General features: G+C 36.2%; 1 protein-coding gene across 1 annotated transcript; it reads right to left on the reverse strand.

Annotated features, from left to right (window-relative positions):
- Positions 1-10,255: 10,255 nt before the first annotated feature.
- Positions 10,256-15,223, reverse strand: LOC147512744 (uncharacterized). The gene is given in 7 exon segments (XM_086595755.1): positions 10,256-10,666; positions 12,234-12,305; positions 13,103-13,411; positions 13,413-13,712; positions 14,563-14,628; positions 14,721-14,783; positions 14,857-15,223. Coding segments are annotated over 7 exon segments (1,287 nt in total). The 5' UTR covers positions 15,097-15,223; the 3' UTR covers positions 10,256-10,429.
- Between the last annotated feature and the right edge of the window lie 6,575 nt (positions 15,224-21,798).

Below are 21,798 nucleotides of genomic sequence, written 5' to 3' on the forward strand. Positions count from 1 at the left end.
ACGGAATCACGGATGAATTCCGACAATTATTTCACTTTTCCAAATAACCGAAACGGAATCGAAACGAAACATCATACAATAACCGAAACGGAATCGAAACGAAACATCATACCACCAGTGGTATTTTGAGTAAATATATGGAATACCGACGAAATTATGGATAATCAACTATCTAACAAAACTGCAAATCGAAAACTACGATTGGAATTGGACGCATAAAAAAATTAAATAGTATTTGAATTTTTTTGTAGCAGCCATTAATGGCTTTTTCAGCTTTTTCTTCATCAATTCGTAACTCAATAACTTTAGAGAAGATGAAAGAAAATAGGATTTGCATAAGAAAATAAATAAATAAATGAGTAGAGGAGAATTGGTAAGAGAGTTGCAAAGATTGGGAGAGATGAATGAAGATGTGTTGACGAAGATGAGTGGAGGTGAAAACAGATGTGTTGACGAAGATGAGTGAAGGTGAAAACAGCTAGATGAATAACCAGTTATTTTCAAATGTGTTTACTCAAAATAAAATACTACATACCATAATAATAATATTGCAAACATGCAAAATAAAAAATAAAAAAACATTCTCAAATTGACTATGGATAAAAATAATTATGAAGATCCATCGTGTCTTAACTTTCTTTGGTAGCTGAGATAACAAAGCCTCTTTGCCAAGCAAATGCTTCAACGTAACAAAAACAGACTATGACATCGAGCACATGAGTTTGCTTCTTAAGTCAGTTAGCACGCAAAGCCTTTGGTAGATACAGCTACTAAAGCTTTGACTCGTAACCCTGAAAATTTAACACCAAAATTAATAACATTACAAAATCATTCCACCATTATTAACGGGTTAATCCCCACTAAAACATGTTTTCTTTTACATAAAGGCTTGACTAAAATATTATGTTAAGTTAGTATTTCTTCAGCACTATTGCAGATCTGGCATGATGTCCATTTGCTCACATAGAACTGGAGCATATGTCTCAACTATCACACCCTCTCGTTGATAATTGAAATATTTTCACCCAAGAAAATATCAAGATTAAGCATCAGTAACATATAATATGTGAAAGTGAGCTGGGACCACTTTCCAACATACTTGCCTTTGAATTTTCTAGTTGTTCATTAGGAAGTCTAATGAGGACTTGAAACACCAAGTCCATACAGTCCTTCACAACACTCCTTGTAAGCGTCACTTGCACCTGGAGTCAATAAACAAAACGGCATGCAAGTATATCAGAATAAGGAAAAATCAAATCAATGCATATCAACTTGGGGGGGGGGGGGGGGGGATCACCTACTTTTCTTGGTTTTCACTAAAGCATCTAACATTGCATATACATGTCGGTTGGCATAAGTATAACCTCCAATGAATTTGAAGCAACAAAAAAGCTAAACGTAGTTATTATTTCTTCCAATATACTCACAAACCGAGTATATTTAACACCTTGATGACATGTGGTTTATAAAAGTAAGATGGAGCACATGATGCATCAACAGTTCTCAATATTGTACTCACAAATCGAGAACACCAAAAAAACAATAAATCTACGAAAATTCCCATAATGGTCTTTACGAAATGTATGTAAGAAGAAAACACAAAACAATCTGCATCAGTTTATTAATTAGTTATCCAAGTTGAACGATGCAATCTAAAACCATTTCGCAACCTGAAATAAGGCTTGCATAGTTTCATTCAAACTAAAATAGCTGAATTCGAAATGAAATGAAAATGAAAACTTACCAAACATGATCGGATTCATTAAACTTGTTCAATTATAGAAATCAGAAAATAGGAAACCTACCAAGTGAATTGGAACTGTATAATTGTATCATTAATAAAAAGAAAAATAAGGAGTTTATTAATTAGTTATCCAAGTTGAACGATGCAATCTAAAACCATTTCGCAACCTGAAATAAGACTTGCATAGTTTCATTCAAACTAAAATAGTTGAATTCAAAATGAAATGAAAATGAAAACTTACCAAACATGATCGGATTCATTAAACTTGTTCAATTATAAAAATAAGAAAATAGAAAACCAACCAAGTGAATTGGAACTATATAATTGTATCATTAATAAAAAGAAAAAGAATGAAAAACTCTGCAAGTACCAAATTGAATTCTGAAATTGGAATTAAGATTCGCCCAATGAACAATGATTGAAAAAAGTTAGTTCTAAGAAATTGACGAAGACAGGAAGACTTAGACAGTGATGTTGGAAATTGCAGTTGTTTTATACCTTATAGAACCCTTCTAGAGTTATGGGGGATGGTTACAACAAGCGAGTTTGAGCAAGTTCGGAAACCACCGATCTTGGGAGAGAGAGAGTGGGGAGTTGGGGTTTTATACGTGAATTGTGGTTCTATTTAATAATTGAATTGAATGGGAAAGGAAAATGGAGAAACAAAAGAGGCTAGGGTGTAACGACTATACTAATGGCAGTTTTGAATAATCCAATTAATTTTCTGGTGAAGAAAAAGAAAATTTTGGATTTAGTAATGGGGCGGGGAGAGGAAGTCGAAGAGGGAGTTGAGTAACGACTGCCACTAATGGGAGTCTTGAAAAATCAAATAATTTTTCTGGTAAAGAAAAAGGAAACTTCAATGATTCCGTTTGGAATACAAACCGCCACATGTTTGCTAGGTGTTTCGACCCCCACCTACGTGGCAAACGTCCATGGGTAGGAGTCTCCACTTTATTCGTTTGATCGACAGGGCTAAAGCCCAATTCGCAATATCATGGATCAAAGTACAGGCCCATTAACTCATGTGTCTAAAATGAACCTTAGCCACATGACTTGCCACTAATGTACATTGATTTATGTCCAGATTCATTTCTTATCAAAGAGATAATTATCAGTTGAAAGTTATAGTCTATCACAATTGCTCAAGCTACAAGATTACTTGAGATACAAGGACTCTCTACTCTACCTATATAAATACCAAACTATTTTTCATTCAGAACTACGTTCTTGAGACTTGATCCCATTGATAATTTGGGTACGTAGGCAACCGCAAGGTACAGTCTCATAATTCCCCGATCACCATCATTTTTCCGATGACTTTTCTACGTTCTTCGTCTCTTTTATCAAACACTTGATGTTTTGATCATATCTGGTCGAAACACTAGGCTTTCTAAAGAATTGAGTGCATGGTCTTTCTAAAGTACTCAACCGTTTCAAATTTCATTATTGTAAATTTAGTGGATGCTATATTGTTTTTATATTTAGATTTTGGTAACTCTTCATGTGATGTAATTTTAACTTTCAATATATTACCCTTTCATGCTAAATTGTATTTTTGTGTTACATATTTTTTTACCAACAACTTCAAGACAATCTTCTCATCAGCAAAATAAGATCAAGTATTAAGAAAAAGGACCTTGAAGATGAGGTCATTGCGAGGCAACTTTTCAAGAAAATAAACACAAACTCTCAACACAAACGATAAATATATAACCAAGCTAGTTGAATGCTCCTAGCCTTCTAATAGATCGTATCATTGTATCATGCTCTTGAAATTTAACAATTGTGTCGGGTATTAAGAGCAGTACTTTCAACACAAACGATAAATATATAACAAAGCTAGTTGAATGCTCCTAGCCTTCTAATAGATCGTATCATTGTATTATGCTCTTGAAATTTAACAATTGTGTCGGGTATTAAAAGCAGTAATGCTACACCGACCCACTTATTTGACCTACTATTTGAACCTACCGATGTGTTAAAAGTCCTAATCATATCATTGATTTACATAGAGATACGTGTCCATGTGTATTGCAATACAAACTAACGTTATCCAAATATAGTGAGTCGCAATAGTAGGTCTAAAATTAAAGTAGGTCTGTGTAGTACCACTCTGTTAAAAGTCACAAAGCAATGCAATCAACATAAACGTTAAATTTTTTGTACGTTCCGCCCTGTAAATTTATATATATTAATTGATTATCCACGAACTTAATTATTTATATAACTATAATATCAACCGTTTTGGGTAGAACAAATTAGACATAATAGTAGGTGGGGGGAATTATTGTTAATAAACTAATAAGCAAATTAATTTATGATAAAATATCAATAACATAGGAATACCATAGACAAATCTACCCCAAGTACCCAACAATCTTACTTGATACAAAAGAAACTCGCTACTGATATGGTCAAGAAATAATAATATTATTACCAATAGAGATTGCAGCAAGGTTTCGAGAAAAGAATGAATGATAGTCTAACGGTGCTCAATAGGAAAAGGCATATATTTTTAACAACGACAAAAACAAAAATTTCAAACTGAACTGAAAACAAATTGAACTCAAAACCAATATTGTACTCATTGCCTCATTGGAGAACATTAATCATTCTTCTTCCGTGAATAACATTGTGTTAGACTTATGGGCTATGGCTAGCTTCTACCAGCATACTAACTACCTCGAGTTGTTTATCAAAGAAAAAGAAAAGAAAAGAAAAGAAAAAACGTACCTCAAGCTATATTGTCTTGCACCTAGACACCTTCATCATCAACAAATTGAAACTACAAAATAAATCAATTCAAACATGCTAAAAAGTTGAAAGCAAATAAAGAAATTGTTGATGTTTAATTGCTACTATTAATGTTAAAATTGCACGACAAAAAAACATACACAAATATTTGTGGGCAGTCACAAGAGAAATGAACAAATATAGTTTTTCCTTGCATGGTTAGCAACTCTGAGAACATCATGAAGCCATAGTTTCTTGAATCTCGAGATAGATTAAAATTGACGAAGAAACATGTACGTACTGCTCTTAAAGCAACAACAACACAGTTAATTAGTATTATATATAATTCGTATCAAGACAAATGTGTCTTAAACATTGGTAATACCATATATGCAACATGGAGTGAACAGAGTAACAACGTACGTAACAAACTAACAATGGAATTTACGTCATATTGTTGAACCCCATATCATTGTCCTTGGTTTTTAGAAATGCATTAAACCTGCCAATAGTATTCATTAGCTTCACAAAAATATGTAAAAGTACCAAAATCAAAGTTACACACCATAAAAAAAAAGGCTAACATGACTAAAACAAATTAGTTAGAATTAAATGGAAATAATTTAAAACTTAATCAGAAGCAATAAACGAAGAAAACACATAAAATGTTGATGAGAAAATAAAATGAAAAATGAAAAATAGATAAGAAAAGCAATGGCAAAACAAATAAAACTAAGAGCTAGTCTAAGAGAAATTGTCATTTTATTGACTATTGAGTAGTGGTTACATTTTAGAGGTGCCTTTTAATGGTGCTAATTAATGTGAGAATACTAATTAACCTCATATCATAGCTTGTTTACCGTTTTAATTAAGAAGAATAACAATTGTGGAAAAATTAAGATAATTCCAAAGACTAAAATGTAGCGTGGGTACATTATATTGATGGGTCATTTGATGATTCATAATTATGAGAATGTTACAAATTGATTATGAGTATAATATTGTGTAAAAGGTCATTCCAAAAGACTACGGCGTTTCAAAATTTCAAAAAAATGGTGTAGAAAATTTCTTGGATGGTGTATTAATCCTTACTATTAATACAGCCGTTTTTTTTTGTAATTGATTAATTGAAAATTTCTTGGATGGTGTATTAATCCTTACTATTAATACAACCATTTTTTTTGTAATTGATTAATTTCTTTTAATACAATCTTTAAAACACTTAATAAGTTTAATATAGGTAAGGAATCGACTTAAATGTCATTGAGAATTAGCATCAAAGGGGTTTCAAAATGCTCTAGATTGTACATCTGCCCCAATCTAACTCAGAACCCACGCGATTTCTTAAATTAGCATTAATTGGTTGAAAATGAACTGGTAAGAAACCAATTGGTTGAAAATGAACGGGTAACAAAACGTCACATAAACCGTCTAGCACGGTTACAAACTGACAATCTTAAATTGGTTGATACTCGAGTGTATTTCAAGCTTACATCTTGGGGTTTAATATATTTCAAAATCATACATAATATCGATGAAGACTTGTCAAAGGCGTATTTAATGTGTTAAGTAAACACTTTAAATGTTATTAAGGAGACCTTTCAAATGTCCACATTACCCCATATGTGTCAAAAACGTCCAATGTATGTATTGAACACAAAATATTTTTTTCCTATTAAATTTTTATTAATTAAAATATTAATTACGATTAGGCATCCAATGTATAACCAATATATGCATTGAACACAAATTATTTTTAATTAATTGAAACATTGATTACATTAGGCATCTAATGTATGCATTGAATTTGTATTTAAAACCCCTCTTTATGCAAATCCCCACACACATCTAACTCAGATCTCTGCGCGATCCTGACCACTCTTTGTCTACCCATTTTGTTTTATTATAATAGATGTGTATATTTTAAATCGAACATATGTATATTATACTATACGTAATACGTCATATATAGAATAAATACCACATATACCACAATTGTTAGTTAGCATTGCACGTATTCGTTATATAATATATATACATGTAATATATCAAGCACGTACACGTTCATGCATTAGTTAATATAGATAGTGCATAAGTTAATTCATAGTATACGACTATACGTATAGACGTAGACACGTAAACATTATTATTAATATTTATAATACACATATTTAATGTAATATTATAAAAGATACATTTAATAACACACATTCACTATTATGCTAAATGTTATATATATTTAGTATAATTTTACACCTAACAAATATAGACTATATATAATACTATATATAATAATAATGTTTGGGTTTGTTTTTATTTAGTGTAATATAATACTAAATTCTATATATCAAAATCAAACTAATCGGTTCCGGTTTCGGTTCGGGTACCCATCGGTTTTTTACTATTCTGTTCTAACGGTTTCGGTTCTTTATCGGGTCGGTTCTTGAAGACCCACTTTAAATGGGTCTAACATTTTAGGACCCAGACCCACTATAAATGGTTCCGGTTCTGGTTTCGGTTCGGGTAATTGGGTACCCATGCACACCCCTAATTTCGGTTTGGGTTCGGGTTCGGGTTTTGTCAGGTTCGGTGTGGGTATTTTGTTCAGGTTTTGAACAGATTTCGGATTTCAAGCAAGATGGACATTCCTAAGGTTATATAGACTTATAGCATTATAGGAAGTAAACAATTTGTCTCCCCATATTAGATTAAATGCATTCACTTTAACATTGCTTACTGTGTCTAACTTGTCTAACAATCTATCTGCTATGGTTGATGATAACGATAGGTTACCCAAGAAGAGCTGGGCAGCCTTTAAAAAGTCTGTAATAGGCTTTGGGAAATGGATCAGCACCATCCACGGGACATTGAATGAACCACCCTAGTCGGCATCACATTTTCAGACTAATAAATCCAGTGTTTTTTCAGGAGCGGAAAAATAGTTTACTTAGAGATATCTTAACGAGTTACTCACAAGTAGGGGTGTAATACGGGGCGGGGCGGGTCAACCGCGGGTCAAATAGTGATGGGGCGGGGCAGGGCGGGTCTAGGGGATACAAATCCAGTGGTCCCCGACGGGGCGGAGCTAGGCGGGTTGAAGTGTCATGTCTTAGTACCATCACCCACCCGCTGTTGGGTCGGGAGTTCTGAGGCCAGGTTTTGGTCGGGTCATCTGGGTCGGGCGGAAATTATCATTTTAACCCAATTTCACCCAAAAAAAAACTTTCTAATTCTGCAAGTAATATATTTCAAATTCACAACATAGAAAAAAATGGAATCAATCAATAAAAAATAAACAAAAATAAAAAAAACTTAAACTTGAACCCAAAACCATATATGTAAATTTGAAACTTTTTTCTCGTGATTTACCATTTGTAAATTGATTATTTTTCATAGCATGATAAAATGAAGATGGGAGTGAGGATCATATCTATGGTACAATACAATCAAATATAAACTAAAAGAATTCGAAATTAATATAAGGATGAATGATTCATCTTCTCCAAAATTCGAAAGGTGAATTTGAACTTTTGATATTTGCCCAATGTTCAAACTTGAATACGTGAAATTGATGTTGAACTTATAAGTTTGTATTCATATCTCTCAAATTCCTACAAAAGTTAAAAGAAAATATAAATAAAATACAAAAATATTAGAGTTAGAGTCTTGAAATTGTACGGGTCAACGGTTCTTAACACGGTGCGGGTCGGGCGGCTTGGCGGGTTGGGTTTGAGCATATAATCTACACCCATAGCCCGACCGCGTAAAAACGGTGGCGGGGCGGGGCGGGTCTATTTTCGGGTCGGTGCGGATTTGGGTGGCGGGTGAAGACTGGGTACCCTACCGGATAATGGGTCAACGGTTTTTTTTACACTCCTACTCACAAGGTCAAGTTGTTGCCGAGCTCACAAAAGAACAATTTGTGCAGGGGCGGCTCAAGCCGTTTGGGGCAGTAAGCAAAGTTGGAAAAGTGGCTTTCTAGTTTCTACCATTCATTTCACTCACTTTTCTCTTGTTTATACCTCTAATATTTTTTGTATACAGCTATTGTGTGGACATCCTAATACAGGTACATAATTGCTACAAATAGTACCACAATAAATAAAGAAATGTTTTGTTTTTCAGTTTATTGGTAAAGAACTATTTATTACTTAAGTACTCTTATTACTTAGAAAAATTAAAAGTTTTTTGTTGGAGAAGTGAGGAGAACGAATTGAGGGATTTGTTTATTGAAAATGTAATTGTGCTTTCTTGTGTTAAATGCATCAAAGTTTTTTCAAATGTTATTATAAGTTCTTAATTATTATAAAATAATTAAAAAATATTAAAAATGAAAAATGAAATCCAAATAAATGATCAGTGGGCTGAATTGGGGGCCATTTGGACTGTTGGGACCTACGCAGCTGCATATTCTGCTATAGGGTAGAGTCGGCCCTGAATTTGTGGAAGAGCTCCTCAAGACAAGGCAGATGAAGTATCTGTGTAGCTATCTACAACATAAGGGAGACACAAGTGGCAACCGAGATGAGTTCAAGGACCTTGTAACGCAACTATGGTTCAGTCCAAGTGTGTAGGGAAGTTGCGCAGGGGACGAAGTGCACACCCAGCATAAACTAACTGGTTTACACAATTGGATCCAGGTATGTAATAAAAAAGTTTAAGCTAACCATGTTCACACTTAGAAGGGAATACAAGGAGAACGTGAAATTTGCTCGCGCAGGTACTTAGATATTACATTTTACAGAGGTGAATTATATGCTCTCAGCTGCTTAGGACATGTTGATGTAGTGAAGGGTCGGACCTCCCTCCCACTACCTCATTGTTCATATCAAACTGCGTTATTGGTGGACACCGACACCGTTATCTGGTAGGATCTTCAACTGACCTTTTACAGTTCGAAAGACGGTATGGTACTTCTAGGACTTCCAAACTTGATTTTATTGAACGTAAGCGGGTGGAGGTTAAAGAACTAGGGGATCGTGCATTGTTCTTGGACTTTAACAACTCTTTCTCCATTACTGCATCTGATTTTCCTGGATGCAGAGGGAACTGTATCTGTATTTTCAACCTTGCAACTGGTACTATGGAGGAGCTTTGTCCACTTGATTCTAAGTTTACGCTTCCCATATGGTTTTCAGCTAGTCCATAGCCCCATAGGGTTACAGGTTCCCTGAAAGAGATTGCCAACAGATGTCATGTTATCCTACTATCCAAGTATGTATTTACTGTTCTTTTATAGCTTTTCGTGAAGTTATGATACCAAATGTAAATCATGTAATGAATGATCACATATTGACTCTGGCAATAGTTGAACATCAAATTTTGTACGTCGTGTTGTTTATTCGAACATTTGGTTTTTGTAACGTGGCAATGTTTACATAACAGAAGTCGGGAGGAGAAATTGATCCGTGAGAGAAAACCATTCTTGTTCTAACTTCTAACACGATGCTCTTTACTAATGTTTTTTCCTCTTTCATTCACGTAAACTATTGTTGTACTTGAAGGTCACTTGCCCTGTACTCTGAGATCATCTCACTTCGTAGTCAACATTCTAGTCCCCTAAGTCGTAGGTGCTCGTTGTACTTTTATCACTTATATATTGTAATCCGAATCCAAAGATCAAGCTGAAAGCGTGAAAAGTCAGGTTCGAATTTCTTAAGAGTTTCAGGCTGTATTTTGCAAAGGGACAAATTAGTTTTTGCAAGATTTCTGTTACAAGATCATTAAGTTGACCTCGAATAATAAAAAGATAACAAAGAACAGAGTAAAAGAGTATAACTAAAAGGCTTCCTCACCATTTCTTCTTAATAATGTGCAACTTCATAATACAATTTTATCGAATTTGGCAATCAAAACACATCAAATTAATTATGTACTTTGTTTGAACTTTGAACAACTTATGGAATAAAAGCCTTAAATAGATAAGCCTGCATCAAATTCACACACACTTCATCCTTCAGCAATTGGAAACACCGACCCAATTCTGTCATTTCCAAGACGGTAACATTTGATATTGACAGAGTACGGACCTAGTTGGATGTAATTATCTTCTCCACCAACAAAAAAGCATAAGGTATATAATGCTAGTTCGAACTCTGGGCTCACTCCTATTAATGTACTTGACAATGATTTGAGAATCCCATTCCATTCAAACTGAATTGTAAGCAATTGCGTTTCAGAATCTGGCTGCAATACCAAAGAAACAAAAAAAATGTAGCTTAGGGTTTCATTTCTAAAAGCAAGCATTGATAACAGCAGCACATGAATGATACAGCCATGAGCAGATCAAGGTTACGACATCAACCACTTACTGCTCATATCTGTCTTCATGTTCGAATCTAGAGTTAAAATAAATGAATAACCTAATTTTTATGTTAGAACATAGATATAATAAAATTATGAGAAGCTGATGGCTACATTCATAAGCTGTGTATCACTCATATCTTTCTTAGTGTGCTTATACGGGTGACTGTTTTCTAACCCTTCATAACAAAACTAGCAGGGAAATATGCACAAAAACACAAGTGTTAAAGCTAGATGCTTTACTTACTGCATACATTTTATTTGCAAACTTAATTAAGAAGGTCAAATTTGTGGTTGTGACAAGTGCCATACTAGGCCTCCTAAATTATCTTAGTCATATAAAGCTTCTATGTCGTTTTAAAGTATCCTACCAAACATATCTAATATTTGAAATATTCTGCAACAACCCTTTACAAGATACGCTCCCAGGTACATTCTAGACTTAGGTTTTCTCGGTTATCGAAAAAAGAAAAAAGAAAAAGACTTGGGTCTTTCTCAATGCCTCCATATATTTCCACTTCTAAGCAATATTTGACCATTCAATAATGGGTTCCACATACCTCAGAAAGTTTTTGAGACCATTCTAAAGCCTGATAACCTTCAAACTCATGCACGGTAGAGATGAAATTGTCAATGACATACCGCTCTAAGAGTACCATCTAAAAAGGACGTTTTCAACAATATTACTGGAAATTACCATTTGCTATCTTCTCTAAGTTTGAAAGTTTTACTTTAAACAAGATATATCTTAAGCAGAAACGACACCACTGACAAGAAAACAAAGCCATGAGTTGTCCTGTGTCTTAACAAACAACATCAATGGCACAGGGTAACATGAGGTACAACTCTCGGCATAAACATATAGCAGTAATTATGACCGAAGGACTCCACAGTAGATGAGGCAGAGACATAGTAACTAAGTGTCTAAGTAAAATATGAAATATTTGATTTGGATGTTTCAGAGAAAGATTTTGATGTGACTCCAGTTTGGCACTGCATTGTGCTATTTGACAGGACTCGGGGAAACAAGGGGGTCATTTTTCATTATTCTTTCCTCATTATAGACCAAAAGGTGTCTAGTAGCCTGCTGGTCAAGCCTTACGGGGTTGGGTACTCGGGCCAATGTTTTGGGATCAATTTCAACCTGTGCCTGGAAAAGAGGGGGATTGAAGGTTCAGGGGTTAGAATTAGGTAAGTTCTACATGGCCGATTATCAAGTTTTCTCATTACATAAAAAGCATGGGAAGTTCCATCATCTTATCCCAAACAGAAACATGAACCTATGTAATACGAGCTCCACTTTGCTTGCATACAGTGACTACAACGAAATAAATACGGTTGAGTGGAGACCTAAAGCTTAACATATATAAGATAGTTTAAATCATTGTGCAATGTAGATAAGTATCCAATTGCTTCATAAGCAAATGCAACAGAATAAAGTGTTTCTTACAATTTGTCCACGCCTCCGAGGGAATATATAACCTTGATAGTCAACGCTTCCTTTTGCCTCTTCTAGGTAAAACTGCAAAAGGTACAATAAAAAAAGAATATATCTACAATATTATAATTTGATTTTACGATGTTATATATTTACCTAGAAAGAAGAAGATATTATGGTTAAGAGTGACAAAGTATGCTGGAATACACAAACAAATATCATTTGTAACTAACATACATGGATGCTTCAAAATTAACTATTGTATCTTATCCATACAGCAGTACCAAGGGAAATTCAATCTGACACTTCAAAATATTTATTATATCTGCATCCACTTCATGGGCACTTCTAGTTCCCCATATCCTGCCTGACTCAATGACTCTCAAGCATTTTTCATAACTTGGCAATTTGTTTAATGCTTTTATCACAAGGAAAGGAATACATGAATAATATTGTAAAAGAGTTAAGCCAATGTACCTGGCCTATTAAATGCTCAGTTAGATACACACTGTAGAAATATAGAATATGAATGCTGTACCTGCCTGTGTTTGGGGTCTTAGAAAATGGATTTGTAAAAGAAACTCATAAATCAGTATCCACTTCAGGGCATCCTAGGTTCAAGCATCATTGAACGTACTCATACGAGTTGACGTCCATGATTTATGACTCATCTAGCAAATAACTTAAATTTCAGCAATGTGCACTAATCGATAATTATAATGAGAAAATAGGCATCCCTAAATAAGTGCTTAGTTACTTGCGTACATGTTGGAAGGTTTTGACTATAATTGTTAATATAAAATAAAATCACAGACAACCTGATTTTAGTTTATAATATGCTACCCCACCAAGTATAATAACAAAGAGCTTCAGAACAGAACCTGGAGCCAGTTATGGAAGCCAGACACTGCATCTTCCCCTTGTTGCTTGATTTCCCCAACAAAAACATGTTCAAAAGCAGATGAGCAACTAGATGTACCCCCTCGGCCATAAAGACCAAACCAGAGATCTATCATGAGTTTCTTAAACTTTTGATAATTATCAGAAACAATTCCCTTGGATGTAAGATACTTGTAAAGATATTTGATAGGAGCAGTTCTACTAACTTCCTCAATAAATGCTTCTTGCTCTTGTCGCTCTTCAGATGTGACTACTTCTTTAGACCCTTCATTTGGGTTGTAATTATCTAAAAAGAGAACAAAAACGAGAATAGGTAGGTTTTCTAAATACGTCTTCATTTAACCAGTTGAACAGGCTTCCTTGTGCCATATCTTCCTTTTGGTAGGTTTTTCCCTTCCCTTCCCAGTCAATTTGATAGTCCTTGCCTGGTACCAAACGATTTGAATCAAGTTCCCATAGTTTGTTACAAGCTTGTGAGATGACAGAAAGCTCCTCTTCTGTGGGTTCGATATTGTTGCTATACTCAGCATCATCAGAGTACTGTTGCTCACTGATTGGGCGTTTAAACCCATTCCAATTATCCTTAGCAACCTATCATCAGAAATGACCAAAAACAATCTATGTTATTAGTCAAGGATGCTTCAAGTTTAAAAGCAACAAGATAATATCCAGACAGTAGGATTGATGGATGGGAACCAAATCCAACTGGATGCCAAAATTGCTTAGACAGCTGATAAAATATTTCTTCTTTAACAATCAATAGCATACTAGCATGATTAATGCAATATAAATTTGAACTCGCTTAAAGCCAGTTCATTAGCATATCCGATCAAGTTACTTATGGTAGAAAGTTACAAACTGTCTTAATCACAACTTGACTAGTGGAGTGTTGGAAAAATGGAGGTCTCTCTCTCTCTCATATGGTTCAGACTTGACCATCAGTAATTGGGGTCTCTTTAAGTATGAAATAACTTTATGGACCTGGGGATATGTTACACTCTGGGGGAAGAAATTTAATTTGCGATGTACCAGAACAGAAGCTATTCGAGTGTTTATTAGTAAGCCAGACCAGATATTTGAACTGACGGAGTCTTAAAATCATAACAGATCCGTATGTTTTTGTCAGACTCAACCTTTGGCCAATGATCCTCAAGGCGCGAGAATGGAATTGACATACAAATCTGATGTTTTATTCATGCAAGTTGTTACCTCGAAAGACATTTAACAGTGAAACTTAGAAATAGGACTTCATTCAAAATTACACTCTTTTTTATTTTTAAACTTAACGTGGTAACGCCATTAAGGTCATGAGAACTCAGCCTAATTAGTATGTGTTTAGCACCAACATTAAAATTGAAGTTATGCCTCTGCCTAATGAATCATAGATGGACACACCTATAAAACGCAAACCAAAAACTGAAAGGATTACAAGAGAAAGAACCTTGTGAGGCTGCTTCTGAGGCCTTCTTCCAACAGTTTCCCACTCATTGTTTTCCTTTTCCTCTTCCTGCACAAATCCAAGCAGTAATAATTGATTAAAAAGAGCTTATTCATAATTAAAATTTCAAGTTAAAAACAAAGACATATATAAATAATAACCTTTTGGGGTCGACTAGAATGCCTCTGTCCAACATTCTCCCACTCATTTCGTCTCTCTTCCTCCTGCAAAAACCAATTTGAATGTTATGATTAATTTCTACAAGCAACATCAACAAGTGAAAAAAATGTTATTTACCTTATGATTCCCTTGGTTATAATTATTATTATGTGATGAAATTGTCCCTGCACGACCACCACTATTATTATTATTATTATTATAAGCTTGCTCCTCATCCCCTGATACTACCTGTGCCCAGGTAGATCTAGCCCGTTCATCAGCATCGTCATTGTTGTTGTTGTTGTGGTTGTTACCGAGTGCCACGTCAAGTAAGCCTTTGATGAGACCTTCCACATTCCCCTTGAACAGACCTTCCATATTTTTTTTTTCTGTATTTGTGTTTGTGTTGAGTGAAATGGAGTGTTTAGACTTTAGATAGAGAGAGAGCAGATAAGCAGAAGATCTCTTTTGGATATTGTTGATACAAATATGATTGGAGCTAATAATGGAAAGACAGTTGGAAAGTCCAACGTTGAAACGGTTAGTGGCACTATTGTCATTTTTGTTGTTGACTTTACTGCCGACATTTTTTGGAAAGATCTGCTGCACCCGCACGATAAATTGATTCACCAAGGGTGTGTTGTGCTTGATTCAATCTTAAAGATTTGAAGAGAGAGAGAGTTGATAGTGATACAAGGACCTAATTTTTAGACCTATTATTTCCACTCACTATTTGAATAAAGTTGGTTTGTATTAGAAATACACATGAACAGGTATCTCTATGTAAATTAATTATTAAAACTTTTGACACGTAGGTCCAAAGAGTAAGTCGAATAAGTGGGTCCGTTCTAGCATTAGTGGTTGTTAAGTGGTGGACACGTGGATTGCATAGCCGGACTTGTTTTGCTGTTTAAATCAAGCAAACACATAAGATCTGTGTAAGCATAACATACTCAAACTTCATACTCTATTATAACAGCTACTGATCTACTGTCCTAATTTATATATCTTTAACGTTCTTTCAACTATAACAAATATCTCGTTGCTCTATGAGGGCGACTACACCACATGGGCTCAGTACAAAAAAAACATCCGAAGAAGTTGTGATTGGCTGGTGGAGAGAGAGAAGAGAAGAGAAGAGAGAGGAAAGAGAATTTGACTCATATTCTCATATTCTGAATTTGACTCATATTCTCATATTCTTACAGGTATTGATCTACTGTCCATTGATTAGTTAGTGTGGTTGAACATTTAGCTAGTTTGGTTATGGGATCAAGTTCCGGTAAAACACTAAAAAAAAAACTATAAATATCTCATTCTTCCAACCCAAAAATACGCATCACTCAACATGGCATCCAAAGTTATTAAGCATCACTTCCTTTTACAAAACCAAATAGTAAGAAGATTGCTGTCATGTATGAAGTATGCATCTATATAATGGTTGATAAAAAATTAAGTCCATGTTCTAATAATTATAGTTATTGATGTTGTTAACTTGTTACAATATAACAATTAACACAACCTACCAAAGAAGTTGGAGAATTGCGTCAAGCTAAAAGTCATGATGCATATATCCAGTTTTATGCATGCCAACTATTGTAACTAGGGGTAAAAAAAGCCCTCAAACTTAAGACTAGTCTACTCCCACCATTTATTCCATCATTTTCTTGATATCCAATAACAATGAACCTCCGATCCTTTCATATATAAACACATACGCGTTAATCATTATCTTGATCATATCTTTGTTTCTAGCCGTGGTGGCTCAAGAAAGGGAAGGAGACCCGGTTAAGCGGAATAAAGAGGGGATGCAAGGTAATAAGATAACCGAGAATCGAGAAAAAATAACCGCAAAACCCTAGATAGCGGATGGGGTATGTGTAATGCGGAGGAGATGGGAAGCCACACGATGAGAGGACGGATGGGCGACCAGTCAAGATGCGTGGTGACCCCATAAAGGGGCGGAGACCAAGTCACCGAGAGAGTGGAATCACGATATAAGAAGATAACTTCGGGGAGCGGGGAAAACATAACCGTGGAACCCTAGACTGCGGACGTGGCATAAGTACGGTCGAAAAGGAGAGCCACCGATGAGAGGATGTGGGCGATCCGGATCCGAAGGGGAGGGGTATAAAAAGAAGAGGATGGAGATAGAAAAAGGGAGGCCGCATTAGAAAAAGGGGGAGAAAGCCACTGAGAGAGAGAGAACGAAAAGAAAAGAGAGCACTATTGAGTGATTGAGATTTTAGGTTCATACATTTGGCGCCGTCTGTGGGAACAAATAAAAGCAAATTAGAAATGACACCTAAGAAATAGGTAGGTAGACCGAAGAGGATGGCGGTGCAGGAACCGATGCCAGAGGCGGTGATTGATGAAGAAGGAGACAGAAGAGACGCGACTTATGAGAGAAGAGATCGGGAGGTTAAGAGAGGAGAATGAAGGGTTGAGAAGAGAGAAGGAAAGGAAAGAGGAAGAAGCAGGCGGAGAGGCAAGTGAGGACTCTGAAGAGGAAAATGATGGGCTGAATCTTGTTGAAAATCCAGTGACCGGCTTGACAATCGAACAGGTGCAAGAGATGATAGATAATGATAAGGAAGCGAACCGGTAGTAGACGAAGGGTCGTGGGGGAGCCGCTAGTCAGGTGATGGCCAGGCTAAACTGCAACCCCTTAGCGGACGACATTTGGGCTTCGGAGGTACCAAAGCGTTTCAACCAGCCTAGGTTCGAGAGGTATGACGGTAAAAAAGACCCAGCTGATCATATCCATCATTTCTGGCAGCAGATGTCACTGTGGCAAGAGTCTCGATATGATGGGCTGCGGCGTATGATGTTTCCGGCTAGTCTAAAAGGAGGGGCTTCGGACCGGTATTACCGGTTACCGATTAGGAAGCATAAGGAATTTCAAGAATTGGAGCATGCATTTATAGATCACTTCATACACCGAGAAAAAAGCTAGTGGTGGATATCGCGGCACTATTCAATATTCGACAAAGGTTAGCGGAGTTAGTGAGGGAATATCTATGTCGATTCAAGGCGGAGACATTGAAGGTTGAGAATCTGGATGAGAGAACCACAGTGATCGCATTTGAGAGAGGGCTGCGGACAGGAACAGGAGTACACCAGTCGGTGGCTAAGAACGAAATTGCAACTTTGCATGAACTATATCCACGAGTGGAAAAGTATATCAGGTATGAGGACAGTATATAGAAGGAGCCTAAGAGGTCAGGGAAAGCAGTGTTGTCGTTAGAGAAAGACAGGGAACACTGAAAGTCGGGAGTGACCGAAAAGGAAAGCGGTGGGTACTGCGGATACCCACCAAGGGTAGCTGGGAGGGGATTCGAATGGAAAACAGAGAAAGTAAGCCATACCGCGAGATAGAAGTGACGCCGCTGAACAGACCCCTGAGCGAAATATTGTCATTGATTAAGAACCGGTAGAGATATGAAGAAGTCGCGAACACACCAATAGAATCGGGCGGATAAACCTTTACTGCGCCTATCATCGATCTGAAATCATGAGACCGACGACTACTATGCACTAAAGTGGTTGGTTCAAAGAATTGGTGGAAAAAGAGAGGATGAGGGAGTTTGTGAGAGATGCATAGAATAAGGAACGCTTGCTACGACAGGACCGAATATTGGGAACTATCAATATTATTTTTAGTGGGGAGGTACTAAGTCATAATGCACATAGAGACAGGGTGAGGAGAACCGCAAATATCCAGCAGATCAATGATGGGTCAGACAAACCGCGACCAAGGGTATGGTCAGTGGAAAACAGAGATAGGATTATTTTTAGCATTGCGGATCTACAGGTAGTGGATTTCCCTCATGAAGACGCGTATCACATTAGCAATAGACAATTATATAGATTTGTGATTTGAGTCTAAATTGAATTTTGGACGGTTGAGAGTACCCTTATTTTATTTTTTAATTGAAACTACTGTTTTCTTTTTAAATGCACTTGGTGTGATACTAAATAACAACGCTCGTTATGTGACTAACTAAAGTATATTAATGGGAGTGTTCCAATGAAATGCAAATGAAGTAGTAGATTCAAACAAAATTAACAAATCAATCTTTTTAGAAAAAATCAGTTACTGAAGATGATCATACGGAAATTACTGTCAAACCAGTGAGATATTGTAGGAAACCAAAAGAAGAAATTAAGACTTTCAATTGAATGAGCCAAGAATTTTGGAAACGGGAGTGGGATTATCTGAGCTCATGGTCAAAGTAGACAGTAGTGCTATAATTTTGGGTGCCGCTTATTAATTGAATTGTATATTCTAAAGATTTGCCTAATAGATGGTTTGAAATACAATGTAAAATGCAAATTATGGAAAATGAAAATTCTGGAATAAGTACTTGAAAGCTTGGACGATTTAGCAACGGAATGTCTTTATCTCACAACTAAATGCAAAGTACAGTGGTTGAAAGGCAGAGCCTACAGATATTTTCATGCTCCGATAGCTTCTTCAACCATGTCTGCTTATGCAAAACCATTGATCAAGCAACTTCATTTGGTTTGACCCCTACATTTTTTAGTTCTTTGTAAACATCGACTGAATAGCAGCAGATTTTGTTGAACACCGAGTTTTAAATTGTGAGTTATGCAATTCAGCCTAAAAATCCGTTGTGTGGTCCATGAGTGATGAGACCATCATTTGAAAGCATTTGAATTAGAGAGTAATGTGTGCACTTATCTGGCCAAGTTCCGCTACTTCTCATGCTCTTGAAGACAGAAATAGCTCTATCATAAAGCTCAGAATCCCAGATGCTTTGATCTGGCATCATATTCTATGACTTCCTTGTGTTACTGAATATCTTCGGGAAAAAAAAACTCCCCCAGCCTCTTGCATAAATATCTATATACTGTGGCAGCATATGTCTAGATGAAACCTCACGTTTTATTAGGATGTACAGAAGCTTTAATATCCCATACGCTTGTATCAAGGCATCATATTCTATGACTTCCTTGTGTTACTGAACCCATCTTCAGAAAAAACTACCCCAGCAGGCCAGCCTCCGCATAAACATCTATAGTGCCAGCATAATTCTAGACGAAACTTGACCATTTAAAGAAATTTTTCGAAGAGAGCGTTGATCAAGCAACCCTAGATAGCTGTGCATCCCAATAAAACCAGGAGCGAATGCTCATCAATCTGAACACCAGATGTCTGAATTACCTCAAGCACAGACACTAATTCACGAACTATGTTTCCCTCGCACAATATTCAAAGAATAGCTGAGTTACTGCATCTGTAAAGAGACCCACTTCTCTGTTCTTGTAACATATAAAAGCTGCAGCTAACTTGACAATATCATAAAGTAGAATTTCTCAAGTTAGGCGGCTCCAGCTTCACGAATGGGTGGTAGCAACATGCGAATTTCGCAACTGATTAAAAGTTTCTTCCATTTTGGTTATATCATATTATCCAAATCTCAGTGGGGTTCCAAAGGGTAGAAAGCCAACTAATATAAGTACATCAGAAAAGTTAATCTGAATTCATCCATGGGCTAGAGCCTACGCATTTGTGGATCATCAATCAATCATAAAGTAAATCCCAGAGAGTATAGAGCACATTTACTTGGTAACCATAAATCAATCAGCCATCACATTGCTGCAAGCCAGATGACACCCGTGCATATAAAACTTAAAACAAGTAAATAACTAAGAAAAATAAATACATAAATCTTCACGAAATGTCATCAACATAGTAGAGATACAGGTTAGTAGCAACGTTTAGCCAGGTTGGCGAAAAGAAGTAAATAGCCTTTAGCACATTTAGGCTGTGTTTGTTTAGTGGCAAATGGGGGTGGCAAATAAAATTTTCCCACTAGATGCACCATTTGCCAGTGTTTGGCTGCATTTAAGGGTAGTGGCAAACACTATTTACTATTTGCCGGCAAATGAAATTTTCCCACTAGAAGTGGGAAAATAGAATCCAGCTCCTCCCCTAAACTCTTTTGCCACCCCTTATTTTCCCACTAGGGCAACAATAATTTGCCACCATCTCCTCTCTCTCTTTCACAGCCGCAACTTGATCTCTCAAGCCCTAGCTCTCAAGAGGTAATATCTCGCTCTCATCTCCTCTCTCTCTCGCTCTCCTCTCATCTCTCTCTCTTCATCTGCTCTCCTCTCTCACTTGTCTCTTCATCTCTCTATCTCTCCTTCATTAATTTTTCCCACTAGAAATTTTTGCAAACAAACACTGACAAATTGAAATTTTCTCACTACAAATTAGCCGGGCAAAACTCTAGTGGGAAAATGCTGGCAAATCTAATATTTTCCCACTAGAGATTTGCCACTAAACAAACACACCCTAGCTTTGCAGGGTGGATTTTGATAACAAAGTACGTCTGCTATTAAAAAAAAATCCCCATACTAAATTAATCAAGAGTCAGCTATCTCAAAATCTTTTTTGTTGGCAAAATCCAGCTTTCTAAACGCATCATTCATCCTGCAATAAGAAAACAACGTATAGAAATTGTAAGTCATAATACATGAAGTGATGCCATTCTGCATATAAAAACACGCAACGCCGAGAATTCGAGAACTGGCGGGTGTGACTTGTAAACCACTAAAATTATTGTGCACAACAAACCGCACTGAAAAATCACAAACACAACTAAAGAGAAACTCTTCTCACAAAAAACATAATTTTATTATTCAATCACCCAAGTTTTTCCAAGGTACTTCAACTCGATATTTAGATAGACTCATCGGTCACCACCCAAGCAACTAATGACTTTGAAAACTAGGAAACTAAATATACCTAAAATTGTAACTAAAAACAACCCTAAAAATAACATTAAAAGAAGAGTCCGGCTACTCTATAACCGGGTACACAGATGGAATCTCTGTAACTGTTGCAACGTATGTGCCATCTTGATAACCTCCGTTACTTCTGAAAAGAACAACCAAACATAATTCTGAGAACCCCTAATAAAGCATTTGAAACCAACTAGGGCTCAAATCAAGGGTTTGGAATCCTTGAATGAATCATCATGAGGCTTAAACAATATCATCCACTCCCAGTCCCAAACCCCTTTTTCCAATACGTCTGAAGATCGAACC

Source organism: Coptis chinensis, chromosome 3 (genome assembly GCF_015680905.1).
Source record: "Coptis chinensis isolate HL-2020 chromosome 3, ASM1568090v1, whole genome shotgun sequence".
In the NCBI taxonomy this organism is placed as follows: domain Eukaryota; kingdom Viridiplantae; phylum Streptophyta; class Magnoliopsida; order Ranunculales; family Ranunculaceae; genus Coptis; species Coptis chinensis.